Consider the following 20,755-nt stretch of genomic DNA (forward strand, 5'->3'; position numbering starts at 1 on the left):
TCCGCACACACTGTAAATAAACAATGTTTTCTGAGTAGAGGAATAAAGCAGGGGGCGTGCCTCCACGCAAAGAAACCTGTAGCTTTTAGTTGTTTGCACATGAAGCTGTATCAAAAGAAGGATAAGCTGCTCAGAAAATAGGATGGATTCAATAACAAAAAAAAATTGTAATCGTTGAAATTAGTTTTTCCCCTGGGTATTCCCTGGGGGGTGGGGGTGGGGGGGAGAAAATCTGATTGATATTGTGGAGGATACTACGTGCAACCCCCACCCCCCCAACCATCTTCTTTTGTAATATTATCAATAGTTCTTGCTTTTGCTGCCTTTTCAAAATCTGGAAGAAACAACAAGGGGGTGAATTCCTTAAATTTCGGGAGCATGTAGATCCGTTTGTACCAATAAAAAGCTTTTTTCAAAATTAACTAAATTGACATAGTTTCGTTTATAGGATTGACTTTGATATCGCGCATCTATTGAATGAACGCTATAAACTCTGGAAAGCTGAATTGTGGTAACCATAGTAACGAAGCGGTGGGGGTGCGAATTTCTCTCCTCGCTTTCTGGGAAGCGCGGCCAGAACGTTCTGAGGAAGTTTGGCCTGTTGGTCACACCGTAGGTCGCGATGCATGCTGGGGCTTGGCAACATGGCGTCCTCCTTGATGTGCTGATGAGAGGAGTTTCACTGTAGCTTCAAACCAGAGGGCAGAACTCTCCAAACCCAATAAGCCCACAGTCCCTGTCTTCTTCGCGCCTCCGCGTCGCCCTCTCCTCAGGACTCGTTCTCAGGCAGGAGAGAGGCACGGGGCCGAAGGCCGGGGCCGTCCAGGCCGCGCGGATCCGGGGCCGAGGAGCCGGCTGCGGGCGAGCACGATGGGCCGGTCCTGGCTCTGGTTGCAGCAGCTCCGGCGAGTGCGGGACCCGCAGGGCTGAGAGTGGCTGCGGGAAACCCCACGAGCTCTGAACCTCTTCCCCCCCTCGGCCGGAGACCTCCGCCCGGTCGGCGAACCGGCACCGAGAGCGGGCGGCCTTCCTGTCCTCGGATCGGCCGAGGCGTTGGAGGCCGAGAGCAGGGTCATCGTGAGGCCTGAAGTCTCCCACGCCTCTGACAGCCCCGCTCGCAGCCCCTCCTGGGACGTGCAGCCCCCGAAGCAGCCCGTGGCGTGAGGCCTGGGGGCGTGCGTGTGTGTGCGCGCCGAGCTCCTTGGTCCGCCCGGTCTCCCCCCCGCGCCGCCCGGCTCTTCCTACCCCCTCCGCCTTCCTGCGCAGAGTTAGAGAGAAAGGTGTCAGACTTTTTGCCCGAGTAGGGGTCTCCGCACACTTCCCGTTCGTTTCTTTTTCCACTCTCCCCCTTCCCTGTTTCTTATTTCTTATATGTACCGCTCCGGTACACGCTAGTTTTTAAGGCTGGAGGTTCTCGAGCGCTTGCTGCCAAGGACTCCCCCACCCCCTCCCCCCCCGATGGAGTCCGAGATGCTGCAGTCCCCTCTTCTGGGACTCGGGGAGGAAGATGAGGCCGACCTCACAGACTGGAACCTGCCCTTGGCTTTTATGAAAAAGAGGCACTGTGAGAAAATCGAAGGCTCCAAATCCTTAGCTCAGAGCTGGAGGATGAAGGATCGGGTAAGTGGATTTTCCCACCGCGCCCCCTTGGGCCCTGGTAGATTCTTCCACAGAAAGTTCAGAGCCACTCGAGTGCCCTCGGGGGAAGCAGCGGTCATTTTTCCCCAGCCACACGTTGCAAGTCAACTTAAAGAGCACAAGCCATTTCAGACTCCAGCGTTGGGTCGGAAATGGAAAAAGTCTGTTCTGGTTAGTAGTTATGCACCGGCCAGTGTTAATTTAAGTCAAACTGAGTTCGAATTCGGACAGTAAAAGGTAACCGTGTTGGAAAGTGCAGCACTGCGAGTGCTTACACACTCTTTGGTATACTCAGTGCTGTTACTAACAGGACGGAAAGATGCCTTGGGAGAGAGAGGACTTGTACCCACGTGGGGAGCCTACTTCTGTGGTTAGTTTGCTTTTTTTTTTTTTTTTTTCCCTAATTGTCCAAGCCAGGTTAAATGCTATGCTGGGAAACAAGATTACTGGCAAATGTTTAGCTAGTAACAAATTCATGCAGGGTTGTTTTAAAGTTACAATGAACTTCATCATACCGCCTTGTAAACAGCTGGTCTTGGATCCAGACTTTCCCTCCATATATGTGGTGTCACGTTGCTGTAGCTTGGAGACAGAATTTCTCCCACGGTGGAGTTAGAGGGTGATGGGTTGGAACTTGGGACCAGGTTTGAGGGGGTCTCCATGGTGTTGGAGTGTGAACAGTGACTTACAAATGGCCAGTAGGAAAGAAAACAATCTTGGTGAACCTGCCCTTAACTAACCGCTGTCTACCTCCTGGTCTCCGGAGCAAGCGGAGACCCATCTACGCACAGTTAACTTCCCATCTACGCACAGTTAAAATTTGTCTTTTTGTGATTTGTTTTCTCCTTCAAGATTGCCTTTTTTAAATTTAAGCATCGTAGTGGTAAAAGAGAGGTGGTTGTTATAGTACGGTGTGATTGCTCTGGGCTTACATATATTTTCATGTATGATGTTGAACTATGGAAGATCACCATTACGGCAATTGTGCTTGGTCAGTCCCTAGTAACCAGTCCTTTGGTGATTGATTTGGGTTAGGACAATTCATTTCATCCAAAAGCAGCTTAAGGAGTAAAAGAAACGGTCTTTGGAAGAGATTGTACAAAGTCTGTCTTAGGGACTTCTTTGGTACTAATTATATAGTTCACATTTTTTGTGTGGTTGTTATGCATACATGAAAAGGAACTTGTTTTAAAGTAACTGTCTAATAATTTTTTTCCCCCATTCTATCTGGAAGACTTTTATTTTTTATGTTTTTCCTTGTGAAATGTGGTTCCCTCTGCTACCCTAAACCCGTGCTCAAACTGTTCAAGCTGATGAATGGATATATTTTTGACCTTTTGCTTAAAACATTAATTTGTGAATGGTAACATTTTCTGATAAGCTTGTCATAGGTTATTAAGAGAAAGAAAAGTTCTGAGTCTGAGTAATTACTGAGATTACTCCTTAGAAAAGAGCCAGGGGAGAAATGTTTGCCGTGTCTGACCTTTTTGCAAGGTGTTTAATGAAGAAGAAAATCAGCAGATAACATTTTCAGTTCAGCGTGTGGGAGCTTGGCGTCTAACTGCCCTTGTAGTCTCTTCCTCTGACTCAGCCCCAACGAGACCTCTCAGCACCCCTGCCAGGACAGAGTTGCAAATCCAAATGATGCTAAGAACTAGAAGGAAGCATGAGTGAAGGAAACAGGCCAGGTATAAGAAGAATGGCACAGGGCCGGAGATAAATGGCAGCCGACATGTGACTCGTGTCTGATTTTTCTGGAAGGTGGGCTCTGGGGAGCACAGGCCACAGCAGCTGAAGGGGCAGCTGGGCCTCAGCCAGATCTCTCTTCCTTTCTCTCTCTCTGTCTTTTTTCTTTGAGAATCCAGAAGACTTTTTTTTTTTTTTAATGTGAAGGCTTCCAATTTAAAAATGTTGGCACTCTTTCAGATGTTACAAGACGTGAAGGAGTCCAACCGACGCTGCGGGCCGAACAAACCTGGTTTGTGGGGCTGGTTCTGGCCAGCGTGTTCCCTGGGTGTGACTTGTGCTCTGTGACTGCCACGCCAGGCAGCTGCTCTGATTCTAGGAATCTTGAGCACACAGGCATCCAGGCCAGGCTGTCTCCAGCAGTCTGATGGAGCAGCCTGTGGTAAGGCGACATGTGTGGGCCTGCTTGTCCCGGAGCAGGCCCTACGCGTCCCACTTGCCCTGGTGGGCCGGGAAGTGCCCTGAACGCAGACTTGGCCTTTGCTGCTCCCTGTGACCGAGACGCAATTCCATATACTTTTATTTTGTGTATGTATTTCTGGTTCCCTCTTGGTGTCCTATTTAGTGAAGCTGTTAAGGATCCCTAAAGTTGACATCTTTGCTAAGTTGACTGACATCTGTAAAAAGTTTTCTGCCACTCAACGTTTGGCATCCCGACAGAGCCACAGCCCTTGCCCACTCTCAGTTGGGATTCCCACAGTTTTTGGGGGGGAGGGGGAATCCGCGCTGCCTTTCAAATGCCACTATTATTGCATTTTAGTTATTAAGTTACTGTTTAGTACTGTTATTATCAAATTAGTTTGTTGTTTGGTTAATTCTGTTGCTTTTAGTGAATTGAAACGTATATGCATCAATAGCAATTTTGGCTTATCATTTTCAAATAATTAGACTTACGTAAATGATTCGCGGTTCAAAATTCACGGGCCTATGGCTGACGCCGATGTGTACGTATGTTCCCGTTTGTGTTTTACCGTGATGCTTTATGGCGATCAGACTTCATTTGTCCCCTGGAAAGGGAGCGAGTGGGGACAGTTGGTCTCAGTTAGATCTTTGCCTTGCACCTGTGGGACGGAATCAGAAACCTGAAGGAAAACCACTACCACACACACGGTGCCTACAAGTATGCCGGAGGAGTAGGTAGAGAACGATGAATGCCTGCTTTGCCTCAACCCCCACTCGGGTGTTCAAGCTGTAAATCCAGAATGTACCCTTCATTCTTTCCTCTCCTTCTCCTCGTGGCCCTGTCCAGCTCATGAGTAGAGCCTGTCGACTTGGCCTCCAAAGTGCATCTTACATGGGATCACCTCATTTTGTCTCTGCCTGTCGCGAGCCTGGCCCAGCCAGCTACCGTGTTTCACCTGGAAGGCTGTGCTTGCGTCCTGACTGGTCTCCGCCACAGTCGTTCTGACCTGGAGGGACCGCTCCTGGCTTCCCGAGTGCTTGGAGCTCAGTGCAGATTCCTCAGCCCGGTTCACTTTGTGGTCTGGCCCTGCCTTTTCTGCCCTCTCGATGGAAAGGCCTGGGACACACCCCGCTCTGCTCTTGGTAACTGGCTCCCCATGACCTCCACAGTCAGCCGCTGAAAGGCCTTCCCCCATCACCTCCTCGAAAGCAGCTCCCCAGCCGCTCATGATCGCTCTCTCTTTCTCTGGTATTTTCCACTACATCCCCACCCCCAGAACGGAAGTTTTGTCGTAAGGCTGAGACCTCGTCGATGCTAGCACACGGGATGGTGCTTGGTACATGGTGGACATGTACCGAGGACAAAGTGACTGGAGCGGGGAGGGGCTTCTGCACAGGGCGTGTTCTTTACACTGGCTGGGGATTATTATCTCCGTGTGGTGGTTGAGGAAACTGAGGCTTGAGTTAAATAAACGGCTTGCCAAGGGGCCTGAGTTACGGGGCTCGCGATGAGGGAAGTTGAACTTGAGAAACAAAGCCTAGTTGAAACAAAGACAATGGTATCACAGTGACTGAAAATTCACATTGTGAGGCCCCCGCGTCTAAAACCAAATGTATAGGGAAGACGGCCGGGGCGGTGGCGGGGATATAAAAGCAGAGAACTGTGCCAAGGGAGCAGCTCAGCTGTTCCCGCGGTGGGCGGTGGGCTCCGGGCTCCCCCTCCCCTGTTTTGATAACAATACAAGTGCAGCGTGCGACTCTGGATCTCAGGGTCCTGAGTTTGGGCCCCACAGTGGGTGCGGAGATGACTTAATGATAACAGTGCAAGGTGGCAGTGGCCTTTCCTGGTCTCTGCGTTGGGATCTGAGCGGATGGTGCAGAAGCGGCGAGGGGAGTGGCGAGGGCGTGAGTCACGCCCAGCCGGTGCTGGGCTGCTGTTTCCCTGCGCTGTGCCATCACGGCGAACAGTTCCACCCCACTTGACGATGCCCCTGGTGACACCGTAACAAGTATGGGCTGTGTCAGATCTCGCCTCCTTGGCGCCCGCCGTCCCCTACCGCGTGGCGGGTGGCCCTGGGAAGAGCCCTGCGGGGGCCCCGGCTGGGCCACCTGCTGCTCGCGGGGCGCCCGCGCTGGACCCGAAAGGAGGCTAACGGCGACTCTGGGTGCTCAGGCTGGCGTCTCCAGCAGACGTTTCCTCCAGAACAAACGATGAGCTGTCACTTCAAGGAAGAAGACTGACAGGATGCGTGGCCGGGATAAAATCTGAGCTTTCAGGTGAAAATGAAGAGTTTTGGAAAACCTGTGTCTGCCCCTGAGAGCTGCCCAGCTTCCCACTCTTCCGACGAGATGATGGTAGAGTGGACAGGATTTTTTGGATACGAAACGTGGAGTGCAGTGTGCCCTCATCTGGAACGTCTGCATAATTCAGTGAGCCTGTGTTTCCAGAGGGCCAATCCGCACTCTTGCTGAATCCTCCGTGGGCAAGAGATCCACTCAAAGGGAGGCCGGTGCGCTTTAATGTAGTAAGGGGTTGTGCTTCCGATAGATCGGGTAGGCCGTTTAGTGCTCTGTGCGCATAGGTTGCTTCTAACCTTTAAGAAACTACAATTTGCCGAGTTTCGATGCGGTGTCAGAGAAGCACGTTCTCAGTTGCTTGGACGTGCTGATGTTCTTGCCCTTTCCACCTGCGAATCTTTGTGGGGCCAGAGTTTCTCCATCCGCTTCAACCAAAGCGACACGTCACAGCAGGTTGGAAGACAGGATGGAGTCCAGTGGGCTTCTGATAAGGCAGACCTTAGAGAGATTTGCAATGGTTTTTTGAAAATGTCTTTGTCACAGAAATATTTATTGAAATATATAACGAATTTATAATTTTAAATCCGTTAATAAATACATGCCTTTAAACATTTTTTTAAAAAAGGATAGAGGATTGTTTACATTAATTAATTTATTTTAGGGAGAGAGAGAGAGCACGTGCGCACATGTGAGCAGGGGAGAGGTGCGCCTGGAAATACATTCTTCTTCTTCTTTTTTTTTTTTTTTTTAAATTTTGACCTCTAAGATGGAAAATATTGGAAAAAGCTCTTTGAGGGGCACCTGGGTGGCTCAGTCGGTTGAGCATCTGACTCTTGATTTTGGCTCAGGTCATGGTCTCATGGTCTCATGTTCCATGGGCTCAAGCCCCACATCCGCTCTGCACTGACAGTGCAGAACCTGCTTGGGATTCTGTCTCCCTCTCTCCTCCCCTCCCCTGCTCCAGCGTTCTCTCTTGTCTCTTTCTCTCTCAATAAATAAATAAACATGTAAAAAAAGGTTTTTTTTTGTTTTTTTTTTAAAGGAGCTCTTTGGGAGTCTTAGTAATCTTCGAGTGTAAAGGTGTTCTATCCTCAAAAGTTTGAGACTCGTTAGTGTAGTTAAAAAGAAAGTGGGTGTCAGACTTAAATTAGGAAGCAGGGCTTGAGGATATCAGGTGGTTGGCCAAAAATATCAAGCAGAGAGGACCAGAAATTTAAGAGCAGACCTGAAAGGGACCTGTTAACGCCCTTTCCGTTCTGGAGCTTGTGTTTTCGAAGAGCTCTGTGGGGTTGTGAAGGCAGTTGCCCTGTATGGAAGCACGTAGCCACTGTCAGGGCCTCCCGTTGACGCAGACTTCTGGCGTGCACCCTGGAGGGGTTCGCTCTGCTGCCCACCCAGCCGTGTCCTGTCCTGTGAGTGGAGGAACATCGACCCAAGTGTGGCAGGGGCAGGCAGCCAGAGACCTTTACCGTAGTTCAGCAAGGGTTTCTTGCTCACAGTGTGCCATGCTCTCTGGGACCCTAGCGTCCAGTAGGACAGACAGACGCATCAACACCAAACTGCGATACCCCATCATGTGTGTTTTACAGGGGAGAATGGCACGATTATGGGGAAAACTTTGCCTTTACGTTAAATAGGTAAATCATTTGCATTGAACTGCATTTATGACACGTACAAATCAGTTACATGGACCCAGCATGAAGCTCTCAGCAACTAATGACTGTTGGTGTGGTTGGTGGTTGGGGAGCTGCTTGTGGATTTAAGTGGGGCAAAGTCATGCAGAGATTTGTGTTTGGAGAGATCTTGTTGACCGGGGGTGGAGTGGAGGGTTTGGAGGCATGGGGCTAGAGTTGCGGGGATCCGAGTGAGACACCATGTCCAAAGCCAGGCAGCCCGAGCTGCAGGGTGACCGTCCAGGGGCCGGGGTCTACAGGTGGGTCAGACCTTGGGGCTGAAACAGCGGGCGGCCAGCGCGGGCACCCGCGCTCTGCGCTTCCAGCGTGGGAACTGGCCCTTGGCATTTGTCATGGGAGGCTCAGGAGCCACAAAGGACCATCCACATAGATTTTTTTTTTTTTAACCTGCTTTAAAAAATGTGCCGTGTTCCATTTTGAACAACGTGCTGGGGAAGTAGTCCTGAAATGGATGAGAACATTTCTCCTCATTATCACCTTGTAGAATTCTAAAGCTCGAGTTTTAACAAGATAGCATGTGGATTATATATAGACGGTGTTCTCCAGGTTTCTGACTCTTTCCTGCCTTTATTGAGAAGACATTAAAAGAGTGCTTGGGGCATCTACCATTGTTGTTTCGGTAGAGCTGAAGTTTGACACCTTTTCTTTTCTTCTTGTAAGTTTAGTTAAGTATATGGAAAATGTTATCCCAGGAGATGTTGGGCGTGATAATTAATGCTTTAATCATGTTGTTGAGCGTGAACTTGTCAGACAGGTGCAGCCCTGGGGGGAGGGGGGTGCCCCTGGTGGCTGGAGGAGAGGTGACCACTGAGAACAAGTGATAATTTGACCCCAAGTCAGTTTGCTTTCAGAGGTGGCTTTTGTTCTTGACTAGTAGTATTTTTTCCCCCCAAGTTTATTTATTTATTTTGAGAGAGAGAGAGAGAGAGAGAGAGAGAGAGAGAGAGAGAGAGAGAGAGAGGGAATCCCAAGCAGGCTTGCACGGTCAGTACAGAGCCAGATGGGGGTTGGATCTCACAAGCCTGAGATCATGACCTGAGATGAAATCAAAAGTCAGATGCTCAACTGACTGAGCCTCCCAGGCGCCCCTGACTGGTACTATTTTCTGTTTCTTAGTTTAGATACAATTTCAAACTTACAGAAAAATTGTAAGACTAGTTCAGCGAACGCCCCTGTACCTTTACCCGGGTTCATTACCTGTTTACGTCCTCCCTCGCCTGCTTTATCATTCTCTCTGTGTTTGTCTATGTTTGATACGTGACTGCTATTAATCCACAGCTCGCATGGAAATGTTGCCGCCTGTCCCGGCAGCACCGCCTTGTTGGCGATTTTTGCCCTCCCCGCCCCCGCTCGGGATCCCTCATTGCCCTTAACGGTGTCGTCCGCGTGACCTCCTTAAATAAGAGGAGCTTCTCGGCCTTGGAATTTCTTCACCTTGGCATTTTTTTATTGTGGTGAAATAAGCTAACGTGTTTACCACTTGAGCGGCTCTTAAGCGCGCACGCAGCTCGGCGGCTCAGGCGCGTTCACGTTGCTGCGCGGCCCCTCCGTCCATGCGCGTCCACAACTGCATCGTCTCTGTGCCCGCCCTCCCCGCTCCCCCCCCCCCCCCCCCCCCGTCTCCCCCTCGGCCCCCAGCCCCCGCGTCTACTGTCTGCGAATTTGTTGGCCTTGATACTTTGCGCTGGTGCCGGGCAGTTGCCGTGTACGGCGCCCTCGCGCGGATTCGGCCCGGGCGTCTCCGGCGGGAGCCCGGTGGAAGTGACTCCGGTCGGAAAGCACGTGGTCCTGCTTCCTTCCAGTAGTGTTGTCTTGGGTCGTGGGATCCGCTCCCGTCCTGCTTTGTGTTCCTGCTCATAGGGCCTCTGCAGGTCGTGGCCACTTTGACGTGCGAGGTTCTGAACGCTTCTGTACTTTGCCGCACAGTCAGATGCTGCCGCTCTTCTCGGATTTCCCAGCCTTCGCCCTGGAGTCAGCCATTCCTCCGTGACGCCGGCTCCTTGTGGAGGACGGGCTTTGGAAGCAAGACCTGGGCACTAGGTTTGCTCCTTGCTGCTGCTGTTGTGTCGTCGGTGGGCCCCTCAGCAGTGGAGGTGGGGGGACACGTGGGGTTTCAGTCTGTGTTTATCGGTTTCTGTGCACAGAGGGGTCTCCAGTGCTGGTCACTATCTCCGGGCACGCTCTCCTCTGTCCCCTTTGCAGCCCCCCCGTCACTTGCTTCTTGGTGGCGAGGATTTGGCTCCACTGCCCTGGCAGAGCTGGCAGTCACTTGCCCCGGACCAGGATGCAGAGAAGCGGGTGGGGGGGGGTCTGAATTACTAACCCACGGCACTTGGGGACGCAGACCTACTAAGAGGTTAATACTGCCTTACATTGTTTTTTGAGGCACACTCTGCATGCAGTGAGATGCCCAAATCCTAACTGGGAGAATATGCTGTCAGAAGAGGGTTTCAGGGGCGCCCGGGTGGCTTAGTCGGTTAAGTGTCCGACTTTGGCTCAGGCCACGATCTCGCGGTCTGTGAGTTCAAGCACCCACATCGGGCTCTGTGCCGACAGCTTGGAGCCTGGAGCCTGATCCCACGTCTCCCTCTCTCTCTGCCCTCCCCCACTCACACTCTGTTTCTCTCTCAAAAATAAACAAACATTAAAAAAAATTAAAAGTGAGTTTCAAGTGGGGAGCCTGGGTGGCTCAGTTTGTTGAACGTCTGACTCTTGATTTCGGCTCAGGTCATGGTCCCAGAGTCATGGGATCACCCCTGCGTTGGGTTCTGCACTGAGCGTGGAACCTGCTTGAGATTCATTCTCTCTCTCCTCTCCCCCCCCCCCCCCCCCGCCTTCCCCTCTGCCCCTCTTCCCTGCTCATGCTCTCTCTTTTTTTTTTTTTTCTCTCTTTCTCTCTAATAAATTTTGAAAAGTGAGTTTCAGGGTTTCTCAATGGTTTGTGTGGAAATAGTGGTTCTCATGAACATTCAGTACCACTTAGGTTCATGGCACAGAGCCTGGGATCGGGTGTAAGCAGCATAGGACACTGGCGTGGCCCTGGAGGGATTCGCATCTGATGTGAGGAAAATGACATTCTCCTACAGAGTGAAAGCACAATGTGGTAATTATGTATCTGCACTCGAGTAACAAGGCAGTGATTTCGGGCATTCTACGTGCCTGCAGGTGTCTGCATGCCTGAGGCGCTCCGCTGAGCTCCGGCTGAGCTGGGTGGGTAGGGCAAGTGAGAGGGTGCGAGGGTGCGCGTAGGTCCGGTGCTGGGGTGGGGGTGGGGAAAAGGGCAGTGAAGTCACAACCAACTGATTTATAGAATTCAGTAATTGAGCCGATGCTTGTCTAGCGCCTTTCTGTGCCAGGCACTGCGCTAAGTATTGGTGATTCATTGGTGAACAACTCCCGCTTTTTAGGCGTTTACCAGTTTTTTGGGGAAGATGGGTTGACTCAGCCCAGGAGGCAGGGCACTGGGGTGGTGGCAGCCGCGTACGCGTACGGAGTGCGGGAGGGACTCCTGGAAGACTGCGTCAGGACTGGAAGGGAGCAGAAATTAGCTGGGGGGAAGGGAGAGGTTGGGTGGGGCAGGAGGGGGGCTGCGGGGAGGGTGGCTGGCCGAAGCACCGAGGTGTGCAAACACTGGGAGGGAGAGCACGGCCTCTGGGGAGCCGCCTTTCTCCCCAGGGGGAGAGGGAGGCCGGGTGTCCCCGAGAGGGTTTCCCCCCTTCCTAAGACAGCTGCCGGCCACCCGTACCCCACCTGCCGAATTTCCCTCTGCCACCCGGACACCAGGTTGCGCGTTTGTTTGTCAGCCCCGCTCGGAACGGCTCTGTCCTGTCCACTGCTGCGTCCCCAGCTTCTCACCGGGTGACATTCGGTAGTAGGTGCTCGGTAGACGGTGGTCAGGTAAACGGGGCGGGGACCGTGCTGGAGAAGTAGGGAGAGTCCATGAGGATGGACAGGCGGACAGGGCGAGTCCCGGCAAGCTTCGCAGGGCCCTGGGAATTTGGGTTTTGTCTTAAGGATGATTAAGAAACGTCTGAAAGCAGGGTAGTGGCATAATCAGGAGTTTGGCAAGATCGCACTGGCCGCAGAGAGGAAGAGAGAGAATGGGGGGAAACGTGTGTGGTGTGTGTGTGTGGGTGTGTGTGAGAGGACCTGCGTGAGGGAGGGGGCGTGGGCCAGGCGCACTGAGGAGGGGGGAGCTGGGCCAGTGCGGGGGAGGTGCGGGTGGCCGAGTGCCCCCTGGGACAGAGGACAGTGGGCCTCGGTCACTGGCAGAAGGACTCGGGGGCCCTGCTGGATGCAGCAGAGAGGGGTGAGCTACCGTGGGCACCTGGGAGGGGAAAGAGCATGTGTCTGACTCTGGAGACTGGAGAAAGTTTTCTTTAAAGAGCGTTTCAGTGGGAAATGTTGCAGGTGTTGCTTAAAATGGTCCCCAGGCCCCCGTCCCCTCGGCGTCTGTCCTCGTTCATCCCTGCTGCACCCTTGTCCTCGCGCCTGTGGGCGCTGCTGATGGGCCGGCGCTGGTGTTCTCTTGGATGGCTGCTGCTCTTATCCTTAAGGGTTGATCGGACCATCAGTTTAAAGGTACACGAATATGCAAGCACCGTCACGTGTAAATGAGGCATTTCCTTTTCCTGCGCTGCCTCTGAGCCTTGGCTCGGGTCCAGGTTGAGTTTCCGTAGAGGCGGCAGCATTGTGGAGACACCAGGTGCCTGTGTTTCTTTCCTGTACCGATGTCCCGCATACGCTGGCGTGTGTCCTTCCTCATCCTTCCCCTTCACCGTGCACCGGCGGTGCCCTGGGCCGGGCCGGGCCGCGGCTGGCCTGGCCTGGCAGTGGCAGAGCCCGGGTCACACCTGCCGTGCGGCTCAGGACCCTCTCCGGAGAGCCACCGCTCGGTCCCTCACTTCACCCACACAGTGCTTCTCCTGAGAAAGCTCGTTACCTGGTCAGCAGGCAGGACGGTTTGCCCAGAAGAGTTTCGCCTTTTAAATAAAACTCTATGCTGGGAGCGGTCTTCGTACTTGAAAAATATCTTACCATTTTTATTGACGAAACTGAATTCCTCGGAAACTTGTTTTCCTCAAGATTGCACAAATAACACGTCGTTGTAAAATATTTAGAAAATAGGGAAAAATGGAACGAGAATAAAAATTATATAAAATCCCACTATGGCACTGTTAATATTTTGGTGTATTTCCTACTTCTCTGTCTTCCCTCTTACTCCCTCCCTGCAGCCAAGATTTTACTGTGTGTCGTTAAAGGGTTATTTTGAATTATTTCAAAAAAAGTTCATTTATTTATTTGAGAGAGAGAGAGAGAAAGCACAAGCAGGGGAGGGGCAAAGAGAGAGAGGGAGACACAGAATCCGAAGCGGGTTCCAGGCTCCAAGCTGTCAGCACAGAGCCCGACATGGGGCTTGAACCCACGAACCAGGAACCCATGATCTAAGCCGAAGTCGGATGTGCACCGACAGCATCACCCAGGCACTCCTGGAATTACCCGTATTTGATACCCTTGTCCTTGTAGGATCTGAAGCATAATAATAAAACGGATACTCGGGAAACCCCCACAACACCCAAGAACTACATCAGCATTAACACTGTCCCAGCCCCCAGCTTTAATGTCTTTTCTGCTTCTGGGAAAACAATAGGCCCTAGGACGGCTCGACTTACAAGTTTTCGACTTTGCGAGGGTGTGAAAGCCACACACGTTCAGTCGAAACCCTCCTCGGGATTTGGAACTCGGATCTCCTCCCGGGCTGGTGACAGACACGTGGTCCGGTCCTCGGTCGTGATGCTGGGCAGGGAGCCCGGCCGCCGGTGAGCCGGCGATCACCGGGGTCGGCAGCCGGTTCGGTGACAGCCATCCTGTCCCTGCAGAGCCACTGTTTGTCACCTTCCGCGCGGCATTCATCAAATCACACGTATCGTAAGATAGGCTTTGTGCAGGATGCTTTCGCCCAGCTGTAGGCTAACGTGAGTGTCCTGAGCGCGTCGAGGCTGGGCTGAGCTGTGGCGGTAGGTCAGGTGCGTGGCGTCCGTTTTCGACTTACGCTGTTTTCAACTTACGACAAATCTGTGGGCATGTACCCCCATCGCAAGTTGAGGAGGATGTTTACTGCTCTGTTCTGGGTCGCACTCCCTGTAGGCCGGGTGTCCATGTTGAGGCCCCTTTGATTACTGAACAGCCTTGTGAGCAGGTACTGTTTTACCCATTTACAGCTGAGGAGTCTGAGGCAAGAGAGGTCAGATAATTCGCCGGAGGTCACATAGCCAGTGAGCAGTGGAGCCCGGATCTGGCCTCAGCCTGTCGCCTTCTCCTGCCCCTCAGGGGACGTGGGCATCGGCGGCCGGAGCTGGCAGACACCGTGCCGTGCTGGCCGCTCTGGAGCCCGGGGCCCCGCCACTCGTCCACTGCTCACTCACTGTTTGCTGACCACCGAGGAAGCACCTCTGCCCTGCCGGTTCCTTGGTGGGAATGAAGAGGGAGTGTGGCCCGGTCCCGAACTCTGGGAGCACCGTGAAATCGGTGCGTGGGCAGACCAGCCTAGCGGGTCAGACCGATGATGCTGAGATGTCTAACTAGTGGCCCCAGACTGTGTTATCGCTTGGTGGAAGGCAGGGGTGTGACCGGCGGCTGGAGGTGGGTTCGGAAAGGAGTCTGCTTGAGGAAATGTCCCGGAGGGGGTGGGGCCCGATGTGGGGACCGGGAGGGGTTGGCTGGCCGGAAGGTGGAGGGAAGGCCCCTCCAGGGAGGAGTGTGGGTGGCGTCCTGTGTCCCCGTGAAAGGAAGGTCCTTTGAGAGCACAGTGGAGGGTAGTGTGGGTGGCTGTGGCAGGCCCACCGCATTAGCCACGCTTTGCGTGTCTGGTAGAAGGCTTGGCCCTCTCTCCCAGTTAGGGAGGGGTGGGGACCAGCTCACAGGCCGGGTGACGCAGAAGAATGGAGCTGGGGGCGACACACGCCTGGCTGCTACCCGCGAGTCAGGTGGAAGCCAGAGTGGCGGGGTGGGGTGCGTAGGGGGATCTTAGCCTGGGAGCCGAGGGGCAGGGTGGAGTGGGGAAGGGAAGCCGGCGGAGCACCTGGAGTGTCAGAGGCACCGGAGCCAGGTCTTTAAAGGCCTGAATGTAGGGTAGGGAGAGGACGTTCAGGGGGCGCCTGGGGGGGCTCAGTCGGCTGAGCTTCCAACTCCTGATTCCAGCTCAGGTCATGATCCCGGGGTCGTGGGATCGAGCCCTGTGTCGGGCTTTGCACTGAGCTTGGAGCCTGCTTAAGATTCTGTCTCTGCCCCTCTCCCCGCACCCCCCCCCCCCCCCCCCCGTCAAGTGCACTCTTCCCCCCCCCCCGCCCCCCGCCTCTCTCTCAAAACAAGAAACGACATTTATTTGGAAAGCAACAATCTTGAAGGTTTTTGAGTCAGGGTGGGTTGTGAAGTAGGGAGTAGTAACGGTCTGAGGAGGAGAGGATCACAGGCTTGGTGAGTAATTTGGAGAAAGAAAAACTGTGGTGGTTTCTTATCCTTTTCTTTTTTCTGAAGGGACTCTTTTTAGGATTGTTCTAGATTTATAGAAAAATTGAGAACACAGAATTCCCGTATACTTTGTACCCACTTTCCCCTCTTCCTAATATCTTATAGTAAGGGTGGTGCCTTTGTCACAGCTAAAGCCCACACTTTATTCAGATTTCCTGTTTTTAGCTGTCCTCCTTCGTCAGCCCCAGGGCCCCACCCAGGACACCAGGCCACATTTAGTTGTGACGCGTGGTCTCTCAGCCTGGTTTCGGAGGAGCCCTGGGCAGGGGTGTGGTAGACCGGTCCTCTGTTGGGGTGCATCTGATGGTTTTCACTTGATAAGATAGGGGTTATAGGGTTTGGGGAGGAAGAACTTGGAGGGAAAGTGCCCTTCTTATCACGTCCTATCATATCCAGGATCGCTGCTCTCAACATGACTTGTCACTGTGGATGTGCCCTTGATCACGATCACGGGGTCGTGTTTGTTGGTTGTCTCTACTTGTCTCGCTCCCCCCCGCCCCCCCACCTTATTTATATGTGGCTAAAAATATTTCCTGCTGTAACTGTCTCTGTGTTAAGCTAAACATGTATTCATGGTGATGTCTTCAAGTCTAATCTGTTTTTTTAATATGTTATTTATTTATTTTAGGTTTATATTTATTTATTTTGAGAGAGAGGGAGAGAGAATCCCAAACAGGCTGTGCACCACCAGCACAGAGCCCGATGCGGGGCTTGAACTCACGAACCGTGAGAACCGTGAGATCATGACCTGGGCCGAAATCAAGATTTGGATGCTTAACCAGCTGAGCCACCCAGGTGCCCCGATCTGTTTTGCTTGTTAAGTTTTTTGTTGTGTTTAAATCTGGAACCAAGAGATTAGTAACATAAAGTGAACTGAGAGAAAGGCGTGCTTCTGGAGGAAAGCTAACGAACTTGGTTTTAGACAGGTTGAGTTTGAGGGGCCCTTAAACTTGAAGGCATGAGTCAAGTTTGGAGAAAGAGTTTTGGAAACTGACTCCATAGGGGTGATGGTGGATGGCAGTTCTTGAAGGGCGCAGAGCGAGGTCAGTCAGAGTGGAGAAGGGAATCGCGCGGCTTAACAGAGGCCGAGGGAGAGAGGCTTGTTTGGGAAGCGGTTGACCCATAACGTTTCGCAAGTGCTTGCTTGGCATCTGCCGGCGCATAGCCCCTTGCAGTGAAACCTCGTCCCCTTGTTAACCCTGGCCCCTCCTGAAGCGGCAGCCCTTGGTGGACCCCACGGCCCGGCCCCTTCCCGGCTGCAGCTGGGCGGGCCAGGGCTGGGCGGGCTGACTGTAGAGAGGATGAGCTGGGCCCATCTCGTTCTCCTGTAACAGTTTGAACTAGGAAACGCCTGTGGGAACAGAGTTAGGTCTGGGCTACAGGAGGTCACGGTGTGCCCTCAGTTATGGGTAAACACGGTTTGCGAGGACAGGATAGGGTGTGGGGACGGGAGGCAGGAGGCGCAGCGAGGGCTGGGTCACGGCTGTGGTGGAGGACCATGCCTGCGTCCTCTTGCCGTCGGGCCCGGCACCGTTCTGGCCCTTTCTGAGCTCAGGGCCTTTTGCTTTCTTCTGGGTCCTGTGCTAGGTACCCGTACAAAATATAGTTGCTTAGGCTCACAGAAGTGACACTCAGGTTTTCAGGTTTATTTTTAGCAAACTTCACTAAAGCCCAAAGCAAAAGTTCACATCCTAAGCGCTCCGTGCATTGTCACCAAGTGAGCAGACATGTGACCAGCACCCGGCTCGAGAAACAGAAGGCGGCCAGGACCAGTCCTGCCGAGGCCCTGTCAGGCTCCCTCCTGCTGGGAAGCCACCCTCCTGACACCTGCTCCCGGCCGCTGTGCTCATTCGCTCTCACTGAGCATAGTGCCCTCGGCCATACCTTGACCGGACCGCAGCTTCCGGAGATCTGGGCGGTTCGGCAGGCTTGTTGTTGGCTCAGCAGCAGGGCCAGGGGTCCGAGCCCTGATCTGACACGACCCAGGGGTCCCGGCTTCCACCTTCTCCTTAGTCCATTCTTGGTGTGGCCTAGGGTGAGATTCCTTGTTGGTTTAAAGTCCCTTCTTACGGAGACTCCGAAAATCCCGACGGACCTTTTCTAAAAATGGAAGAGGCAGCCGTGTTTTTTATCTGGTGTCAGACTGACCTCGGCCCGAGCTGGTTCCTTCCCTGCTGTGCCCTTGGCCTCAGCCCTGCTGTTCGCATCTGGAAGGGGAGCGTGGTTGGGACGATTGCCCAGGGCGACGTCTGTGAAGCCTGGGGACTGCTCACGCGCGGTCGCGTGCCCAGGTCGCCTGCCCAGGTTGTGGGCGCAGCGAGCGACAGCTCTTCTTAGGGAACCGGGCACCTACGCGTCTCCTCCGCACACGCCCGTGGCATAGCTCCTGATGAGCTCCGTCCCATTTTTGTGCGGTGGCTTAAATATCAACTATTTGGAGGGAAAAGAGTGGAAATTGCCCCCTGTCGAGACAGCACACTGTGCCTGCAGTTTTCATCGGTTGGTAAGGGGCAGGTGTTGTTGAGGTGACTGCCCCCGAGGGCCGCACTGGGCAGGCTGAGCTGCCTGCCTTCCTTTTTCCTGTAACCCTTCACAGCAATGCCGGCCCCTTTCCCTCCGAGGGTGTGGGCTCTCCTGGGATCCACGCTGCACCCAAGTGTGTTTATGTGAGGTTCTGGTAAATGTTGCAGATTTATCAAAAACTAGACTTACAACATGCTTCCCGTAAATCATTGTGAACATTACCGAGAATGAATGGATCCTTGCAAGCCATAGTGGCAAACATTAGGTGTTCAATAATAGCTCTCACAGGGTTTTTAGACATCAAATTCATTTCATTCAGAACAAGTATTCTCATCAAAACAATTCTGGGCATCTACCAGATCAGGCTGGGAAGGAGAGATCATCACGGTCCCCTTCTTTCTAGTGACAGTGCTCTGGAGATGAAATGCTCTATTCCAGCAGGACCTGGTCTGTGAGCCGCTATCTGGGGAAGTCTCCGAACGTGAGCTCGCTGCGGGCTCCTTCTTCCTGCTGCTGGTAGCATCCCTGACTCTTACTCTGTGTTCCTTTCCCGCAGTGGGCTCGCTAGCCTAGGGCTGTCCTGGGCCAAGCGGGAGGTCCTTTGGCTCTCCTGGGGCCCCGCCGGGAGGAGGGGTGCGGGGGCTGACGCATAACTCCAAGGCCGGGCGCTGACCACTGGACTTTGGAACTGTGCCCAAAGCCACATTTCCGTGACCTAGATTGGCTTCTTTGTTTGCCGGTGCTGGTCACCGGGCCCCTGCTTCTTCTGTTCAGCGACTCCCTGCCCTGACAATGGCTGGACCCGCTATTGAATCCCAGAGCTTGAGTTCCTTCCGTGAGTTCTGGTTTGCTTCATATTCTGCTGAGTTTCAGTTTTGGGTACCCGAAGACTCTCCCTGGTCTCGGATCCGCCTGGATCCCGCAGGCCCAGTGCGTCCGGCAGTGACCCCTGGGCGGCGCCAGGCTCCGTGTGCTGTGTCGACTTCAGATGCCGTCCAGGACCCCAGGTGCCAAACAGCATGCCTGCAGTGGGCTTGGAGATTGCCTGATTCCCTCTGCTCCTGCTCCCGCTCCCCACCCTGACCCCCATCCGTCCTCCTTGGCGGGGGCTTGGCCAGGAGGCCCTTTCTGCCCTCGCTTATTGTAAGCTCTCCCAGGACATGCTTGTTGACGATGCGTTTGCTGGTTGTTAGCGTCTTATGTTACTACACGTAACTGTAGCCAGAGAATCTCAACTTACGATGTTTTATTGCCTTATTAGATTACTGATGGTTTTCACTTAACTAAACATATATTCACTTAAATAAATACATTTGAGAAGTAGTTGCCGGATTGTGCCTGACAATATCTTTTTTTCTTGAGAAGAATTTCATGTTCAGTAGATTAAGGTTCATCCTGTAGATTATTTTTATTCTTCGTTTGATGGCTTGAATGTAGAGACGTGTTCTGAAAGTAGTATGTTAATATTTTTACAAATGGCCTGATTTTAAGGAATCATCATCTTTATAGAGTTGTGAGCCTGTTTTAAATCCAGGAAGAATAAATCCAAGCAAATGTGGAAAACCGGCATTTTGAGATTATTCCAGTGTTCTGTAAGAATATCCATGGCAGCAGTCGCTCATTCATTCACTGAGTACTTCTGAATGGTTGCAAATGGCCTCGTGCCCGTCATCAGAGGATTGGTTACATTATGGTGCGTTGGGCACTGGACTTGCACGCTTAGTAAAGACAGTGAAGTTGTTCTGCATGTGCTTTTGCAGGAAGGTTTCCAAGATATATTATTAAATTGAAAAAAAAAAAACAAAACTGAAGTGAAATCCCACAAGAAGGCATAGAACAAACTGTATGGCCACAGCCTTATCTGTGCTGTTAAAAAGCTATATGTACGCATAACTTATCTGTGCTAACCTGTGCTTGTCATACGTGCTTATCTGTGTTAAACATTTCTGGGATGGTCCGCGCTTATGGGACGGATGGGAAGTAGGCATCGGTAGAGTTATCTTTATAAAACGTTTTATTTTCCTGTACTTAATTTTTAAAACCTTCTGCATGATTTTTTTTTAATATTAATAAAAAAAAAAAGATTACCTTAGGATACGTCTAAGGATAAACCCCTGTTGGCAGAGGTTTGGTGGTTGTTTTCAGGCAGTATTCTTTCCTTGACTTCTCCTGTTGTACCTTCAGGTACTGACTGGCCCACGTCCCCTGTGGTGTGAGACCCTCCCGGCGGTCTACCCTGTCCCTCCATCCTTGTGTCGTTGATGTCGTACGTTTAATTCTATGTGGTTTTTTTTTTTAACGTTTATTTATTTTTGAGACAGGGAGAGACAGCATGAACGGGGGAGGGTCAGAAAGAGAGGGAGCCACAGAATCTGAAACAGGCTCCAGGCTGTGAGCCGTCAGCACAGGGCCCGACGCGGGGCTCGAACTCACGAACCGTGAGATCATGATCTGAGCTGAGGTCGGACACTTAACCGACGGAGCCACCCAGGAGCCCCTAATGCCGTGTGTTATAAACCCCACACTACATTGCTGTTATTTCTTAAAATAGCCACCAACCTTTTCAAGACATTTAAAAAATAAGAAAAACCCTCTTTCCTGTCCACCCACATATTTCGCTTTCCAGTGTTCGTCACTTTGTGTGGCTCCGAGTTTGAATCTGGTATCGTCTCTTCGCGTCGCCCTGGTCTGCCGGCAGCGGGTTCCTCGTTTCCTCAGCTTCTGTCTGTCCAGGAGTGTCCGTCTCGGTGTCATTTCTGTGGGCTGTTTTCCCTGTGTGTGCAGTCCTGCTTTGACTTTTTCCCTTCGGCACTTCAGGCTTCTCTCGTCCTTGTGGGAAGTGTGCTGTCGGCCTTGGCTTTGTCCCCTCTACGGGTCATGTGTCTTCTGTTCCCCCGGCTACCTAACAAGATTTTTCTGTCTCA

The 20,755-nt window shown here is 52.5% G+C and overlaps 1 protein-coding gene across 2 annotated transcripts in view; it reads left to right on the forward strand.

Annotated features, from left to right (window-relative positions):
- The first annotated feature begins 1,390 nt into the window (after window positions 1-1,390).
- RPTOR (regulatory associated protein of MTOR complex 1) overlaps window positions 1,391-20,755 on the forward strand; it is a 334,022-nt gene continuing 314,657 nt past the window's right edge. Inside the window, exon 1 of one of the 2 annotated variants that reach the window (XM_027052276.2) lies at window positions 1,391-1,620. In XM_027052276.2, the coding sequence (XP_026908077.1) occupies window positions 1,459-1,620 (162 nt within the window). In that variant the 5' untranslated portion in view covers window positions 1,391-1,458. Of the gene's footprint in view, window positions 1,621-16,155; window positions 18,839-20,755 lie in introns of those variants that run through there. The other variant, XM_053212252.1, reaches the window with a different exon arrangement.

The sequence above is a fragment of the Acinonyx jubatus genome, chromosome E1, assembly GCF_027475565.1.
Source record: "Acinonyx jubatus isolate Ajub_Pintada_27869175 chromosome E1, VMU_Ajub_asm_v1.0, whole genome shotgun sequence".
Lineage (NCBI taxonomy): Eukaryota > Metazoa > Chordata > Mammalia > Carnivora > Felidae > Acinonyx > Acinonyx jubatus.